The 16,695-nt window shown below is 53.7% G+C and overlaps 5 protein-coding genes across 5 annotated transcripts; 4 read left to right on the top strand and 1 right to left on the bottom strand.

Moving 5' to 3' along the window:
• Window positions 1-355: 355 nt before the first annotated feature.
• BJX68DRAFT_277907 (chitin synthase-domain-containing protein) lies at window positions 356-3,413 on the top strand (the record flags this gene model as incomplete). Its single annotated transcript, XM_071048417.1, has 7 exons — window positions 356-890; window positions 964-1,325; window positions 1,375-2,038; window positions 2,087-2,269; window positions 2,313-2,496; window positions 2,553-3,195; window positions 3,276-3,413. The coding sequence occupies 7 exons, from the start codon at window positions 356-358 to the stop codon at window positions 3,411-3,413; spliced, it is 2,709 nt and encodes a 902-aa protein (XP_070895917.1).
• Window positions 3,414-3,782: 369 nt separating this feature from the next.
• BJX68DRAFT_152353 (Zn(II)2Cys6 transcription factor) lies at window positions 3,783-6,875 on the top strand. Its single transcript, XM_071036686.1, has 5 exons — window positions 3,783-4,179; window positions 4,248-4,848; window positions 4,925-5,655; window positions 5,732-6,069; window positions 6,127-6,875. The coding sequence occupies exons 1-5, from the start codon at window positions 4,105-4,107 to the stop codon at window positions 6,650-6,652; spliced, it is 2,271 nt and encodes a 756-aa protein (XP_070895916.1). The 5' UTR covers window positions 3,783-4,104; the 3' UTR covers window positions 6,653-6,875.
• A 1-nt stretch (window position 6,876) lies between these two features.
• BJX68DRAFT_152324 (glutamate dehydrogenase) lies at window positions 6,877-8,777 on the bottom strand. Its single transcript, XM_071036685.1, has 3 exons — window positions 8,541-8,777; window positions 8,215-8,490; window positions 6,877-8,163 (listed from the first exon to the last, which is right to left on the bottom strand). Exons 1-3 carry the CDS (start codon window positions 8,584-8,586, stop codon window positions 7,106-7,108), a joined length of 1,380 nt encoding a protein of 459 aa, XP_070895915.1. The 5' UTR covers window positions 8,587-8,777; the 3' UTR covers window positions 6,877-7,105.
• Window positions 8,778-13,168: 4,391 nt separating this feature from the next.
• On the top strand, window positions 13,169-14,054 carry BJX68DRAFT_152223 (uncharacterized protein). Its single transcript, XM_071036683.1, has 2 exons — window positions 13,169-13,432; window positions 13,497-14,054. Exons 1-2 carry the CDS (start codon window positions 13,271-13,273, stop codon window positions 13,839-13,841), a joined length of 507 nt encoding a protein of 168 aa, XP_070895914.1. The 5' UTR covers window positions 13,169-13,270; the 3' UTR covers window positions 13,842-14,054.
• A 908-nt stretch (window positions 14,055-14,962) lies between these two features.
• Window positions 14,963-16,093, top strand: BJX68DRAFT_152225 (uncharacterized protein). The gene has a single exon (XM_071036684.1). It carries the CDS (start codon window positions 15,215-15,217, stop codon window positions 15,857-15,859), a length of 645 nt encoding a protein of 214 aa, XP_070895913.1. The 5' UTR covers window positions 14,963-15,214; the 3' UTR covers window positions 15,860-16,093.
• Window positions 16,094-16,695: the final 602 nt, after the last annotated feature.

The raw sequence follows: 16,695 nt of genomic DNA, 5'->3' as shown, positions 1-16,695 counted from the left end.
AACAGTGAAGATTCTGCGCAGGACTATATCCCCCGACTATAAATGGCGATCGGATCCTGGACTGCCCGTGATTGGCTCGGTATAGCAGTGGGTCTGCACCGGCCAATCAGGGGGCCATCACCAGTGGGGCGCTGTTTCGAGTGGTCCACGAGTGCAGGGCCGTGATCTATATTCGGAATTGGTTCCTGGACTGGCCCTGGTTACACAGTGAGGTGTTCGAGTCTGCTCCCTGACTCCATGCAGCCTCTGCCTTGAGGTTCATCTCTTTCTCTCCTTTTGCCTCCTGCGCAGACCGCGACCGCGACCGACGAAGAGTGAGTTGCCTTCGATCAATCAATCAACAATCAACCAAACCATGGACTACTCGTACCCCCAACAGCCCGAATCCCCAGACGAAGGCCACCCGCTCCGCTCACGCTCCTCGGAGGCAGAGCGCCACTACTCCCTCCGCGAGCGAGACCTCACTCCCGCCTCAGGGAGCCTCTACTCGCAGCCATACAGCCTCACCGAGCACGGCTACCCGCCGCGGTCCCCGCAGTCCCCCTACTACCCCGACGCCCTGCACACTCCGTCCAATGCCTCCTGGCAGTCCGAAGTCTCTCCACCGCATGGAGGACACGGATACGGGCATGGACCTGGAGAGCACAGTCCCGAGGTTCTCAGCGTGAAGCGCAGCTCCGACGCGGCGAGCATCACCTCGTGGCAGAAGCGGCAGACGCTCGCGGCTCAGGGCGGGCTGCGGCGGTATCCGACTCGGCGGGTGAATCTGATCAAGGGGACGGTGCTGAGCGTGGATTATCCGGTGCCGAGTGCGATTTTGAATTCGGTCGAGTCCAAGTATCGTGAGGTGGATGGCGCGTCGAGTCCGGAGGAGTTTACGCATTTGAGATGTGAGTACCGCTTCACCTTCCTACTATCTCATTTTCATGCATGGCATGGGCAGTGATTGACGTGTTGCAACAGATACAGCAGCAACCTGCGACCCCGACGACTTTACGCTCCGCAATGGATACAACCTCCGGGCATCAATGTACAATCGGTACACCGAGCTGCTGATAGCGATTACATACTACAATGAGGACAAGGTGCTGACTGCGCGGACGCTCCACGGCGTGATGCAAAACATTCGGGACATTGTCAATCTAAAGAAGACGCAGTTTTGGAATAAAGGAGGGCCGGCGTGGCAAAAGGTCGTGGTGTGTCTTGTCTTTGATGGAATCAGTCCTTGTGATAAAGAGACGCTTGATGTTCTGGCTACGCTGGGGATCTATCAGGATGGGATTATGAAGCACGATATTGATGGGAAGGAGACGGTGGCGCATATCGTTGGTATTCTTCCTTGTTATAGCAGTTTCCTGGCTAACTCAAAAATAGTTCGAGTACACGACACAGCTCTCAGTCACGCCAGCCCTACAACTCGTCCGACCGCAGAAGGACGACCCCACCAACCTCCCCCCGGTCCAAATGATCTTCTGCCTGAAGCAGAAAAACAGCAAGAAAATCAACTCGCACCGCTGGCTCTTCAACGCATTCGGGCGCATCCTCAACCCGGAAGTCTGCATACTAATCGACGCAGGCACAAAACCAGGGCATAAATCGCTGCTCGCCCTCTGGGAAGCCTTTTACAACAACAAGAACCTTGGCGGTGCCTGCGGTGAGATCCATGCACTCCTCGGTCCCCGCTGGGAGAAGCTCGTGAACCCGCTGGTAGCCGCGCAGAACTTTGAATATAAAATCTCGAATATCCTCGATAAACCGCTGGAGAGCTCGTTTGGGTACGTGAGTGTGCTCCCCGGGGCGTTCTCGGCGTATCGGTACAGGGCTATTATGGGGCGGCCGCTGGAGCAGTATTTCCATGGGGACCATACGCTGTCGAAGAAGTTGGGGAAGAAGGGGATTGAGGGGATGAATATCTTCAAGAAGAATATGTTTCTTGCAGAAGATCGGATTCTATGCTTTGAGCTTGTGGCCAAGGCTGGGTCGAAGTGGACGTTGAGCTATGTCAAGGCTTCCAAGGGGGAGACGGATGTGCCAGAGGGTGAGATCTACAATACTGATCTTGGTGGGCTGTACTAATGAGAGACAGCTCCGCCTGAGTTTCTGAGTCAACGGCGCAGATGGCTGAATGGGTCGTTTGCCGCGAGTCTGTACTCGGTCATGCACTTTGCCAGGATCTACAAGAGCGGGCACAACATTATCAGGCTCTTTTTCTTGCATATTCAGCTACTCTACAATGTTTGCCAGCTGATTATGACCTGGTTCTCCCTAGGTATGTCTTAATCATGGAGTGAAAATCTTTGCTAACCTCTCAGCGTCATACTGGCTCACGACCTCGGTCATCATGGACATTGTCGGCACCCCCAGCGCAACCAACAAGAACAAGGGCTGGCCATTCGGAAATGAGGCAACGCCCATCTTCAACAACGTCGTCAAAGTCCTGTACCTGGCATTCCTCATGCACCAATTCTTCCTCGCCCTCGGAAACAGACCCAAAGGGTACTTGCCTCCCCTATACTCTCCTATATCTTTTGAACCTTGAACTGACAATCCAGATCCCAAATGGCATACATCGTCTCCTTCCTCTACTTCTCCCTCGTGCAAATCTACATTCTAACCCTCTCCTTCTACCTCGTCGCCCAAGCGTTTAGCGGCGGCAACATTGACCTCGACTTTGAAAACGGCGCGGGCGGATTCCTCGCCTCCTTCTTCACCTCCACCACCGGCCTCGTCCTCGTCGCCCTCGCCTCCACCTACGGCACCTACCTCATAGCCAGCATCCTCTACCTCGACCCGTGGCACCTGATCACCTCCTCCTGGGCGTACTTTGTCGGGATGCCCTCCACAATCAACATCCTAAACGTCTACGCGTTCTGCAACTGGCACGACGTGTCCTGGGGCACAAAGGGGTCCGACGAGTCGTCGAGTCTACCCTCCGCGCAGACCAAGACGTCCGACACGAACAAGACGCATTTCGTCGAGGAGGTCGAGAAGCCGCAGGCGGATATCGACACCGAGTTTGAGACGACGGTGCGGCGGGCGCTCGCCGAGTACAAGGAGCCGCCGCCGAATAAGACGGTTGCGCTGGATGACTCGTACAAGACCTTCCGGACGAATCTCGTGCTGCTCTGGGCGTTGAGTAATTCGTTGCTTGCGCTGTTAATCAATAATGCGGGGGTGGGGAATTTGTGTCTTTCTGTATGTTGCTCCTCGCAAGTCTTTATACTTCTTCCCCGGAGCTGGAAGGATTGCCGTGCTAATATGTATCGATTGTCTAGACCGAATCCACTACCCGAACGGCGTGGTACTTCAAGGTGATCTTGTGGGCGACATCGGGGCTGTCCATCTTCCGGTTCGTGGGTGCGTTGTGGTTCCTAGGCAAGACGGGGGTGCTGTGCTGTTTCGTCAGACGGTGATTTCTTTATTTTTCTTTTCTGTGATATAGTATCTAGTCCTCGAATGTACTCTAAATAGGTAGCTTCGCAGCGTTACAATGAACTCGTTGATCTCTGGTATGACTCCATCCCCGGCACAATTCCGGTAAATCTCGGGGTCCTCGGGTCCCGAGCCCCCCTATAGTGGCAACCCTGACCCACCCTGCACAATGTCCCTGACGCGATCGAAACGACTCACTCGTCGAGAGCTATGCACGTTTAGAGCTCGACTAAAGTCTCAATACGAGAAAGTGAGAGGATCAGAGCAGCCGAAGGAACCGAAATAGACCACCTCAACCCTAAGGTCCCCTCTGGGTATGAGGTCCACCGGGCTAGGAGATCCCCGAGCCACGGGGGCTGAAGGGTATTTCGAAAAGAGGACGCTGATTGGCGGGCCATACTTAACATTAAGGCGCAGTTTCAATCCATACGTAACCCCCAAGAGAAAAAGTCTCAGACTGGTCTGGTGCTGCTTGGCACACTCGAGGGTTTCTGTGCCGTTCAGCCTTAAACGGGGCTTGCTTCTTCGTGGGTTTGGAGTTGGATTGAGTCGGCGATTATTGCGTTCCTCTCTCTTGAATGGATCAATTCCAGGGTGGATTTCTGTATACATTTTTCTTTTGAGCGATTGCCTGGTAATGGCTGCTGAAATTCCAGCCCGTCGTCGTGTGGTATGTATGCGTTCCGCCTTCTCCGTTCATTTGGGATACTAATGCCTCGACAGTGTGACTCGTGTCATGTTCGCAAGGTACAACCCCATGCTTATGGTACCCTATATATATAACCTTGAATCCTTGTGATTAACATACCATCCAGGTCCGCTGTGACCGCAATGACCCCTGCGGCAACTGCCTCGACCAGAATACCTCATGTACCCGGTCCCGCGGCATGAAGCGTCTCCCCAAGAGAGATTTGATGATGAGTAGGGCTCGCTCGCGCGATCGGCAGGCCTCGGGTGTGTCTACGCCTGTATCGACAGTGGGCGCTGCATCGGTAGCGGCGTACGGATCGCTACTGGACCAGTCGATTGGTAGATCTAACGATTTCGATTTTGTGAACGTGGGCTTCAACTTTCCTACTGCAACTGCAACACTCGACACATCCTTCCTAGCAGACATCCTCGAAGACCCAAGCATGCTCCTCGATGTCGAATACGAGCTCCACAGCTGGATGGCCGTGGTGCCCTTGACAGACGCGCAGATGATCAACCGGCGTCGGCGCATTGGACACTCGCACTCGAATACGAGTTCACAGCATCTCGCCTCTTGGGGCCGGAGCCAGCTCCTCGAGAGTGCATTATCCGTTGCGAGCCAGGTACTCGGGAGCATGGAGTATTCCACGGAGACGGCTGGGGTCGTTCCGCCGGAGGAGCAGAGGAATGTACCCTCGATTGAGTTTTTGTACTGGATGTTGAAGGGTGCGTTCCCTCCCTGCCTGATCTCTCTTCACTCAACGGAGAAAGAGAAGCCACTTGCGATACTAAAGCCTCATAGATATCGGCAGCCCCAAATTCGGCCCCTTCATCTCCGACTACTTCCGGCACATCAGCAACCCGACCCTGAAGCACATGGGCCTCTCGCTCCTCCTCACCAGCACACCAGCCACGAACCCGGACTCGATAATCCACACCGTCTGCGTCAACTCGGTCGCCTACAAATTCCTCACCGCAACGCTGGCCACCGAGCCCGATCCCGACCTCGCGCAGAGCCTGCGCACCAGCGCCCTGGCCTACCGCGAGACGGCCAAGGCCGCCCTCCAGAAAATCCCGCTCACGACGAGACCGTCGCTCGCGCTGCTGCAGGCGATCCTCTGCGGGATCTTCCTAAACCAGGGGAGCGGGGATACCCGTGCGTGCAGGGAGCTCGCGCGGACGGCGTGTCGGGTGTGCATGGACATTGGGATCGGAGCCCGGATGCGCACGGATCTGGGCTCCGTCTCCGAGGAGGAATACTACTGCTTCATGTGGTGCTACACGCTGGACCGCAACTACGCGTGGAAGTTTGGGAGTGCCCGCGTGCTCGTCGTTGACCGCGGGACGGACGTTGATCCGCCGGCGGCGGCGGCGGCGTCGCAGCTTGTGCGGATCTATCTGGAGTTTGCCAAGGTGCAGGATGCGATGATTCCGTATTTGGATGAGCCGGATAGGGCGCGGGGCGATGAGCGGTTTCAGTGTGGGAGGTTTTTGCTCGACAGGATGGAGGGGGTGCGGAGGGATATTGATCAGGTATGTTCTTGTTCTTGTTCTTTTTTCCCTGGTACTATCAGCGTGGTGGGAATTGCGATTCTGATATAGAGGGCAGATCAAACCACCGTCGCCCGACTGGCGCGGCCTCGACGCGACGAGCGAGATTGCGACGCTGGACTTTGCGTATCATTCTATCCTGACGAATCTCTTGCATCTGCGGCAGATCTCGCTGGGCCATGTCGCAGGTACAGCCACGAGTATACCAACATCAGTCGCAGGAGCAGCGATGGGTTTAGGTCCAGGTGCAGGCGCAGGACCCTACTCTACACCATCACAACCACAGCCCCAGACCGAAACAGCCATCTACCTCGACTCGGCACGCCGGAACCTCCTCGCCCTAATAACAATCTGTGCATCGAGCGACGAGCAGAAAACCGTTGCGTATTTGCATTGGTGAGTCCCCTCCAACTCCTCTTCCCTACCCAATCAAGAATGCTAACAAGCACAAAGGACAATCCTCTACTACCCAATAACAGCAAGCATAGCGCTGTTGTGCAACGCCATTGCAACAGGCCATGAGGGCGACGTGGAGATCCTGCGCGCGGTGTCGAATTCCCTCGCGCAGAGCGGGGCGCTGAGCGCGCCGATTGCGGCGATGAGGAGGTTGCTTGTTGAGTTTGTGAGGCTTTGCCGGGGGGGTTCGGTGGCGAGGGATAACCCCAGTTCTGCGTTTGGAGTCGACGGTGGTGATGATGGTATGGTTGCAAATGCGAATGCAAATGTGGGTCGTAGTATGCAAGCTGGGACGGGGGTAGGAAATGCGGATGGATCAGTATTGCCAGTGACGGACTCGGTTTCTATGCCGGTGTCTCCTTGGGCCGGAGCCAGTGGAAGTCAGGACAGACTGGGGTTGGGAGTGGGGATGGAGATGGGCTTGGGCTTGGCTGACTCGACGATGGAGCCGCAGATGGAAGGGATGGCTACGATGGCAGGGGTTGACTTTATGGGACACGATGAAACGGTATTTTCGTTCTAAGGTCGGAAAGATTGGACCTTGGGCAAGGTTCGAGGGAGGATCTATAATGCATGTCTTGCTGGTCAAGTACAGTAGTACAGGTTAACCCAAAAGTACCCGTGGAGGAAGCCATCCGAATGACTGAATGATCGTCTGTTGAAGAAACTTGTTCGTTGTATAAAGTTTTTCTCGAACCAAGACTAGTTCTTAAACGGAGATTCGACGTAGATTTACTTTGTGAAGAAGAAAGTCAAGAAATAAATATGTATAGGATCTAAGGTATACTAAATGCAAAGTCTATCTACAAAATAACCACGCAGTAGAAACGAATCCGGCGCCTCTATCCACGCTCAAGAATAGAATATGCCAAAGAAATGAAACAGGATATAAACCCGAAAAAGGCTCAAAGGAAAAGTCATCATCATCAAATCATGCCGAAAGACGGCACTGCCACTTTCACTACAGCAAAAGTGTTCACCACCAGTCACCCTGGTCCTTCATGGCCTCGACGACCTTGGTGAAACCGGCAATGTTGCTGCCGGTCACGAGGGAAGGAAGGACACCCTCGGCGGGGGTGGCGTACTTTTGAGCAGTCTCGAGACCGTTCTTGAAGCACGACTCCATGATGCCCTTGAGGCGGGCGTCAACCTCCTCGGAGGTCCACGAGATGCGGGCGGAGTTCTGGGCCATCTCGAGACCGGAGACGGCGACACCACCGGCGTTGGCGGCCTTACCGGGAGCGTACCAGATGGCGTCGCCGGGGTTGGCAGTGCGGTGAGCCTCGAAGATGTCGATGGCATCCTGAGTGCAGCCCATGTTGGAACCCTCGGCGATGAAGCGAACACCGGACTTGATGAGAGAGGAGGCTTCCTCGCCAGAGACCTCGTTCTGGGTGGCAGAGGGGAGAGCGACCTCGAACTTGCCGGGGACGTGAACCCAGGGGCGGGCGCCGGCGATGTAGGAGAACTTGGAGGAGAAGGTGGAGGATTCGGCGATTTCAGAGAGCTGCTTGCGGGCGACCTTGATGTCGGCGATGAGGTTGATCTCCTCGGGGGTGAAGGAGTCGGTCTCGTTCTTGACGATGAGAGAGCCCTTGGAGTCGGAGAGGGAGACGACGGAACCGCCGAGCTCAATGACCTTGAGGGCGGCGTACTGGGCGACGTTGCCGGAACCAGAGATGGCGACGCGCTTGCCGGCGAAGGATTCCTTTCCACCGGAGACGTGCTTGATCATGTGCTCGACGTAGTAGACAACACCGTAGCCAGTGGCCTCGGGACGGATCAGAGAACCACCCCAGCTGCCACCCTTGCCGGTGAGGACACCCTCCCATTGGTTGCGGATCTTGCGATACTGGCCGAAGAGGAAGCCGATCTCGCGGCCGGTAACACCGATATCGCCGGCGGGGACGTCGGTGTCCGCACCAATGTGCTTGCAGAGCTCGGTCATGAAGGAAACGCAGAAGCGGCGGATTTCCTGGTCAGACTTGCCCTTGGGGTCAAAGTCGGAACCACCCTTGCCACCACCCATGTTCACTGTTGCAGTTAGTATTGGTATACGATTTGGAGATCGTATGATCTACTTACGTCCGGTGAGGGCATTCTTGAAGATCTGCTCAAAGCCAAGGAACTTGAGGATGGAAAGGTTGACGGAAGGGTGGAAACGGAGACCACCCTTGTAGGGGCCGAGGGCAGAGTTGAACTGCACACGGAAACCACGGTTGACCTGGAGCTCGCCCTTGTCATCCTCCCAGACGACGCGGAACTGGATCACGCGCTCGGGGATGGAGACAACAGCGAGGGCCTTGCGGTACTCAGGGTGAGCCTCGAAGAGGGTAGAGTTCTCAAGAGTGGAGGCGAGTTCTGTGAGAGTCAGTCTTGGACTGCGAGTAGTAGAGGAAGATCGAGCATACCCTTGTAGGCCTGCTCGAACTCGGGCTCGACGGGAAGGTTAGACATGATGGCGAGACTTTTGATTGAAGCTTGCCGCTGAAAAGAGATGGTGGCGTGGTGGGTATGCGAAAAGTATAGCAGTCAAAAGCTCAACCCGTGAGATGATGAAGAAAAAGAGGTTGGACAGAGGGCACACGAGCGGGTTTAAGTATGATAGAAAGACCCGGGGTGGAGAGAGGGGGAGAGGGCAGTTGGCGGAGGGGGGCAAATGGGTATACAGCCGGAGTCGGACGAGAAGATCCTTTGGCACCGGCGACGGGAGGCGACTAAAATCTGGCGGGAAAGTCGGCTGGCAAGTGGGCGAGGGTAAGAGGTACCGAATCGCTCTGATTGACTGGTCGGGGCCACCTGCGAACCAGCGCTGTGGGAAGAAGGGAATAAGAACGGTACTAGGTGGCAGCGTCCGAAGTTCGGGGTGTTAGTCGATCGTTTGAGGTCACAGAAAATCTTCCCTTATCTCTCGGCGGAAATCCACCCGCTCCCAGTCCGGGACATTCTCGTCGCATTATGTAAATTTTGCGACCCTTCCCCATCCACGGGAATGCAAACGGTCCAACTTCCGTTCCAAACTCATCGGAGGCGAGCGAAAGTCCCAGCGAGACGCGACCACAGGTTGCAGAGCCAGGAGAGGTGTGCTCCGGAGAGGGAGGGGAAGCCTGGGAGGCGAGAGATGCCAAGCCTGCCTCAGGCATGAGCCCCACGTGCCCACCAACTCTTTTGAAGACAGACTTTACTTTTATCTGATGGCTTCTCCACATAGAAACTGCTAATTAGAACTAACCTCTGCAAGGTTGCCATTCGATTTCTAGAATGTATTAGTTGGGGATATATCCGATACATATCCGTCGACTCCAACTCCTCGCTTGACTTGACTTACGAGGCCCGGGTAAATCTTAACCGGATTTACGAGTACAGTCGCTACAAGAAAGAGAACAGAAGCATAGAGGCAGTCAACTTCCTTATCAGCCCATGAATAATCCCATCACTAACACGCAGGGATCAACCCCTGGTCTGCACTCACCGACGCCGGGATCAGCCACCAGAGCGTGGGGAAGGCTCGGTAAATCGGCAGCCGCAGCAAGTGACCACCACTCATCGGGTGCTCAAGACCAGTGAAGAATCGACGATTCGACGACTCGTGCTGGGCAAAGCAAGCTGCTCAAAGCACTCACCGGGGTTGGCGCAGAGAAACTGCCGGTTTGCGCCAGTTGCGGGCGACTCAAGCCTTCCAAGTCGCTGGGATCGCCTGCCAAGCATCGGCTAATGCAACTTGGTCCCTGCGATTGGTGCGTGCTTTGCTCCCGTCGATAGGCGTGTCAAAAAGTCATTGTCATGACTTTAACTATATCGTAACCTTGCTCGTCTTGGAACTCGGGAGTGCTGCGCCCATGTTCCGTCGGATGGCTCGCATCGAGCGCCCTTCCAAATCGCAGTGACACCCTGGCTAAGTCTACGTGTTCAATGGATAACTCTACTAATTCGATGATCAAATCGCATAAGAAGTCCTTATCTCTATGTGACTTCATCGCTAGTTGTCGAAAAAGTAAAAAAGCCCAATCCTCCCCGTATCCGACTCACCCAGTTTACCCCAGCAGCTCACTACTATTCCGGGGTAGCTGCGACATCATCCCAAGTCATGAATCTTCTAACTTTTAGGTTACCTTCACCTCACACCTCAGCAAGAACTATATCATCGTCGTCGTCAGCACACTGTGTCGGGTTTCAACATCCAATCGACCGCGCTTCTGTTGCTATTTGCTGGCATTTTGTGAGCTCTTTTCGACCACAATATTTAACGTCATTCATGTCCTTGGAGATAGGCTGGTCTGAAAACACCAGGCCCTTTCTGCAATCTCAATAAACTTTGGTGCCTACTCGTTGCATCATTTCATGACAGAGCGACAAAGGGATAAATCACAGCGCGTATGCGAGAAGGTCTCGACGAACTCGGGTATGAACTGGTGAGTGAGTGTTCGTGGCCACCAGTGGACGGAATCACACGACGCTTGGGTGTTGCTTCGCCAAAGCTCATGCCAAGGCATGCGCCAGTTTCATGCTGCAATGCTTATCATCTCGCTGGGTCGGTATCATGTGACTATATTAGGCCGGTCGATTTGTCAACATCAAAAGCGCCGTCGTGATAAAGTAGGGCTTTCGAACTATTCTGTACCACGGAGTAAGCATCTCAGACAACGAACATGAGTATCGACGATTCGACACAAGGTCGCCTGCGGAGTTCTTGGTGTTTCGCGTATAACATGTAACGGATATAATCTCCTCTCTAGGCAAAGTGTCGACTGACAAAAGGATGCTTTGGGTAGCACGGTGTCACACAATACCTTCATTGTACCCTCGCTAGGCTTGGTGGTGTATCCAGATATAGATATGTTGTCAAGGAAGCCAAAACTGCCAAGCCGTGCTTTATATCCGAGTTCCGTATATAATGCCTGTAGTACGAGAACTCTCCGCCAGGGCAAGGGGTACCTCTTCTCGCGGTTGATGTGGCACCCAAAGTGCAGTAGGAAAGGCTCCGCAGAGGCCAAAGGAAATGGCTGAGGTAACAAGAAGAGGCAGCCGTTCCAATTCGGTCCAGGCGCTGCTCGTCTGGAGACACCCAAGACTAGAGTTTTGCATTGTGAGTTGAGAGAACAGGGGATGCTGTCAGGTACCGCCCAGACGCGTACGACCGGCAATCGTCCAGAACAATAGGGTCACGCATGTTTCATTTTGCAGAATCACTACCCTTGTATAGGAAAACCATGCGAAGATGTAGATCCGAGCCATAGAAAGGATCCCTTGATAAGGCGAAGCAGCTGTGCCCGATGGCCATGTGGCTCCGGCGGCTAGTGCAAATGGTGGCTTGAATAGAGTCCTCGCCACAGTGGCAAACCAGGTAAGCTCCACGCTACTCCAATTACAAAGGCATTGCACGAATCACCGGCAAGAGAGGTCACTAGTGGCGGTGTCATCCGTGTCGATCGTGTGGCTTCGAATAGGACCAGGAGTCGCTGCGAGGTGATGAAGCAGTAATGAACGACTAAAGAGTTTGAACTGAAAATAATTGTCTCCGCGGTAACAGGTTCATTGATGCCTAAGCTTCGCTATGCGGGAAGATGAAGGGAAATCGGAGACGAACCCCTCAATCAAGCCGTTCTCGAAGTGGGCTGTGAGCTGAGCTGCACTTCGACGCAGGATAGCACTCGACTTCGGTACCAGCGCTTAGGAATGCCTCGATCAAAGCCCGTGCCATGTTCAACCTCGAGGGAGGTGTGAGTTCCCAACACGAAATATCGCGTCGGCAGTCCGCTATTCAGAACGATTGCAGGCTTTGACCGGGCATACTCGTATCTCGCCCTTCCTTGGCGGATACTGTTGATGGTCAGGATATTTGCTGGGCTGGCCGCCAAAAGCGATGCATCATATTCCTAATTAGTCCACCTCCAGAATCCTGGTTTTGACTCACGCACGTCAAACTCCAGGCGCTTGTACTAGTATCGCTAACCAATCGGCTAAGTAACCTTTGTCGGCCTGTATGCAACAAAATACGATGCATGGTACCGGCAGGAGATAAGGATCACAGGTTCGTAGGGCTATTGATAAAGGAGGAATAATCCAGGGCTGATACGGAGTACAATCTTGAAGGCAGGTTGTTTGTGCTGAAACTGCGTTACAAACTGCAGGGAGATAGGATTCTGGAGTATGGGTACTTCGAACAGAATCATAATGGTGTGGTATCTTTCACGCTCCCTGATGCAAGAAAGGGATAGTATCTGCGCCTTGAGCATAGCACTAAGAAGGCAGCTGTCGACGGGTGAATTGCATCTCACCGCTCATTTATCGCAGCCAATGCAAACCAGTTGGTGTCGATGCCGTCTGTCCTCTGTGTGTTTGGTGATCTGCCAATCGTCGAGATTGTTCGTCCTTTGATACGTACAGTGCAGCCTGGACCACTCTGATACTGATCAAATTTGACCATCTCATCTGACGGAACAAACCAGTTATTATTTCCTCCCCGGCAGGACTTTTGGCGGCGTCGGGTGGAGTAAGTGTTCCAAGCCAGTCATGGGTGGCAAATTCCATCTTGGCGCGTCCAGTTTGAGCCTACTACAGCCCTGTTGAGCGGTACAATGTACATTATTGATCGGGAAAGTTGGAACAAAGCTGGGGATAGATCAAGGAATTGCAGATCTCGACAGACAGAGATCTCGTGGCCACTCGCGTGGCTCGAAGAAGTTCGAGAAGAATGACCTCTCACATCCGAATTGATGATCGGAGTCACGGACGGGTGGTCCCCGCAACTTGTAAGAGGAGTTCCGTACGTTACCGTACTTTACCAGTCGTATTCGAAACTCACCGAAATTACCGTCTGCATCTCCGACTTCAAGACTTGCCCAACTTCCACCAGTGGCAGAGCCATGGCAATATTTTCCGCCCAACTGTTCCAAGCCGAAGTTGCAGTTTCACCTTGTCTGGGATTCGAGGTTGAAACCTGAATCCCTTCTCCACAAGGATTGTTCCTTGAGCCTCTTCATCTCTGATACATCACGATCGAGTCAAATGCAGAAAACTCATCTCGCATGAATGCGGCCTTATCGGATTAAGCATTAGCTGGCAGAGATTGTCCATCGCTGCAGGTCGGTTCCACTCCTATCTTGTCCTCGATCGAAAGTTCCATCCTGCTCCTAGAACAATGGAGCAAATATCAGCCCCTTGGGTACCTAATAATATTGGACGGAGAGGGGAGAGAAAGGGGAAAACGGTCCCTCCCCTCCCCTTCCTCCAGCCGCGTACCCCGCCAACCTCAGCCTGCATGATTGGGACCGGGATATGTTCGGTTGTCAAGCCTTGTCAGGTGTGCAGCAGTCCAATGATGCAGCATTTTAGGAGAGGGTCCCTGATTCTGGATTTCAAAGCAGAGAAATAATGACGATGACGGAGGACAGCCGCACTGTTACCCCCAACTTGGTGAATCTGACCGCTGGATGTACGACCCTCCCATTAAACTATGGAAACGCCACTTACACCACATCCCTCCTTTTCTCCTCATCACCGACAACGTTTCCCAAAAAAAAAAAATGCACAGAACCAAAGAAAATCGAATCTCCGAAAAGAACAAGAGAAGCATCAAAATCCACGGTTTTGGATTCCAGATCCCGGCGACCGGCATCCTGGTTCCTTGGGTTCAATCCAGGGCGAGCCGCAAACCATGGTTTGTTGATCGGAATCTGCGATCGCGAAAGACTCGCCGTCTAAGATGTTGACCAGCCCAAGTTGCTTAGCCTGAACCGAGGAACACCGAAGCCTTGCAGCCCTGGACTCTGGAGGCGCTTAGCGATCACCAATGGCCGATTCTCGTTTTTCCCAGAGCCCAAGTCTAAGCCACGCCTGCACCTGAAGAGCGACAGCCATCCCAATTGGGATACCACTCTCCAACGACATCTTTCTTGGAACCTTGGGTCCTGCATCTCAATCTGGTCCATGGCCCTATCGCCGTTTCCCGGATCCACAGCTCGAGAGAGGGACACGCGATGGCCCTTTTTTTTCTTTTTCTGTTATCCGCTGGTTGACTGAGGCCCGATCCGATACCTGCTTTCTTGAACAATTGTTCGAGGCTTGAGAGACAGTAGGGTATGTCCCCGTTATTTGCAGTTCCTGGTATGAGACTTTCGAGTAATGTCGTAAGTTGATGCTGCAGAACAGTGCTGGTTACCATGTAGATGATGTTATTGAATGCAAGAGAAAAAAACTAAAACTAAAAATAAAAATAAAAAGGAACAAGGAGCGAGAAGCCAATCGCCAATCGATCCCAATGAGTATTTATACCGACAGTCACTGCCTCTGGCGTCGACCACACTCCATTGGGTACCGGCTCCTCAAAGCTTCTGCTCTAGTCGTTTCTGATTTTTTTTATGGTATCTGGATCCTGTCCTCGAGTACAACATCTGCCATCTGCCAGCACCGCTCGCATCATCCGTCCGTCACTCCCTCGCTCCCTCGCTCCTTCCCTTCATCTCTACAATTATTGCCTGTGCTTTTCTATCCGCAAGTGTACGTCTCATGCGCCCCGTTTCATCTTTTCAGATGGGCCCCTCGCATCAAAAGGCTCGCCCGTGTTGTCTCTCTGTTTTAATCCTCTCCTCTCCCATATCCGCGTTTCCTTTGTCATGAACGGTAGCTGCAGGTCCTATAGATGGGCTACACCTAGCAGATGTCCGTGAACGAGTCTCACCCCGGTCGAGGACTAGGCTCTGCCATCCGGAACCTGTTCCGCGCCTCGTCGCCCTCGCCGCCTCGCCGTCGAGTCTCGCTACTCCTACGTCGAAGCCGGACGGTGTTTTCCAACAAGTAAATCCCCTGCCTGGTTTCGTTCGCATCTGTTCCTTAGCTTGGAGGCTTGGAACCCAATTGCGTTGACTTGTGTTTCAGAGTCACTGCTGCGCCGCTCCTGCCCAATTCCTTTCGTTCCACCACACCCCACGCACCATTCGCCGCTTTACTCCCCGGGCCGGCAATGGCTGAGAAAGCTGACTCGGTTTATGGCCGTTGGAAATGTCGCAGTCACTAAAATAAGTTCTGAAACAGGTACCCCAAACAGCGGCCAGACCGTGCCGCTTCCGATCCAGATCCGACTGCGATGTTGGGCCTTTCCGAAGCGTCTCATAACGTCAAGGGTGACAATTTCGACATCTTCGAGTGGTATCCTCATTACCAAGCCTGTCAGCGGTACTTTTTAGATTATGCACAACACAGTAGGCCCGTCCAGGCGCTTTCTGCTTACTTGAATATCCGGCTTCCGTTTCAGCGACAACCGCACCCGGTAACGAACTCGTCCGACAACACAACCCCAGAAACCAGCGATGGATTGGCTTCCCACGGATCTCCAGCGGCATCGAATACACCTCCGTCGGTCTCTTTGGTACCTTACATCCGTCGGCTTGTGGCAACCGGAATGGATTATCCAGGCGTGCTACACGGGTTCTTCGGCGATGAATGGCAATCTGGGGTAGGGCGCCTGCACGAGCAAGAACGCTGCAATTATCTGTTCGCGGCGAAGAGTGGAGGCTGGGCTTCGGTGAAGAAGGACTACGACATTTCTCCGTTAGAAACTATTCCCTTTCTACAGCCATTACAAGGACCCTTGGACTCGGAAATTGAAGCGGCCGAGAGAAGATGGAGCGATTGGCTGGCCATGGAAGATTGGATGGTTGGACCTCGAGCGCCGGACGCTTTACAAGAGACATCCTCTCAGTCATCACGACCACGGAGCGCACGGGGGTAGTTCGAAGTTTTCTAGATCTTGGTACGCATCCCGCAGGAGCGACTGTGCGGTGTTCAGTGGGCCCCGGTAGCGACTTCTTCTTCCTTTTCAAGAGACAACGATCAGATGGTTCTTCTATAACCTCTTCAAGTGTGGTAACCGCCTTGAGCGCCTTCGTTTCCCGGAAATCCAGGGGCTCGAGTCCTTTTGGCAACGAAAAAGACCGTGTCTTTCAAGCGAAGTCCCCGCGCCTTGTCAAGGCGAAGTGCCGACAGCTTTGTAGATCTTCTCGGGCTTGGATTGCTCCCCGATTATGACTAGGTGAAGGCATTTCAATGACAAATGAGCCAGGCGGGCCAATCACCCACTGTCCGGAGAATCTTACAGGATACGAGGAGAGTGGCGGCACGATATTGGATCGCCTACACAAGTTTTGAGGAAGCATGGAAAAAGACTGCGAACCTATGATCATGGAAAGTCGAACTCAAGTCAGATCGCCGACCCCACCGGTTTGTCGTGGTGGAACCCACACGTCTCGATGGTGTTTCGTTTATCCTTTGCCAGTGGAGCAAACCGCCTGTCGGCGTCGTCAAAGCTCGGAGATTTAACTGAATCCTGCTCCCTGACAGGGGCTCTGCGCAGGTCTATACATTCTTGGCTACTCCGTAGTAACCGTGATCTTCTACCCCTGAAAGACTCGCCAGTGTCAGGTCAGCACCCTAAGACGGATCAACCCAGTTTCCGGAGAATTCGCCGTCGGTGGCGTTGCTGAATGGCGGAATCTGCAATTTCACGAATTGGCCAGTGAGCTTTCGCAAACACCTCCCGCAAAACCTAGACTGACGATCTCAAGTCGA

Source organism: Aspergillus pseudodeflectus, assembly GCF_044049435.1.
Source record: "Aspergillus pseudodeflectus strain CBS 756.74 chromosome Unknown BJX68scaffold_43, whole genome shotgun sequence".
In the NCBI taxonomy this organism is placed as follows: domain Eukaryota; kingdom Fungi; phylum Ascomycota; class Eurotiomycetes; order Eurotiales; family Aspergillaceae; genus Aspergillus; species Aspergillus pseudodeflectus.
The sequence above is the reverse complement of the archived record's forward strand: the minus strand, read 5'-3'. Positions and strand labels throughout refer to the sequence as shown.

What these genes read in the sequence shown, in the direction of transcription:
- BJX68DRAFT_152353 (XM_071036686.1), top strand. Translation starts at nt 4,105, where the DNA reads ATGTATGCGTTCCGCCTTCTCCGTTCATTTGGGATACTAATGCCTCGA. An exon ending in TTTGTACTGGATGTTGAAGG is followed by an intron (nt 4,849 to 4,924) that starts GTGCGTTCCCTC and finishes AAAGCCTCATAG; the next exon opens with ATATCGGCAGCCCCAAATTC. An exon ending in ACCGTTGCGTATTTGCATTG is followed by an intron (nt 6,070 to 6,126) that starts GTGAGTCCCCTC and finishes ACAAGCACAAAG; the next exon opens with GACAATCCTCTACTACCCAA.
- BJX68DRAFT_152324 (XM_071036685.1), bottom strand. Translation starts at nt 8,586, where the DNA reads ATGTCTAACCTTCCCGTCGAGCCCGAGTTCGAGCAGGCCTACAAGG. An exon ending in GTTCGAGCAGGCCTACAAGG is followed by an intron (nt 8,491 to 8,540) that starts GTATGCTCGATC and finishes TGACTCTCACAG; the next exon opens with AACTCGCCTCCACTCTTGAG. An exon ending in CAAGAATGCCCTCACCGGAC is followed by an intron (nt 8,164 to 8,214) that starts GTAAGTAGATCA and finishes TAACTGCAACAG; the next exon opens with TGAACATGGGTGGTGGCAAG.
- BJX68DRAFT_152223 (XM_071036683.1), top strand. Translation starts at nt 13,271, where the DNA reads ATGGAGCAAATATCAGCCCCTTGGGTACCTAATAATATTGGACGGAGA. An exon ending in CGGTTGTCAAGCCTTGTCAG is followed by an intron (nt 13,433 to 13,496) that starts GTGTGCAGCAGT and finishes ATTTCAAAGCAG; the next exon opens with AGAAATAATGACGATGACGG.
- BJX68DRAFT_152225 (XM_071036684.1), top strand. Translation starts at nt 15,215, where the DNA reads ATGTTGGGCCTTTCCGAAGCGTCTCATAACGTCAAGGGTGACAATTTC.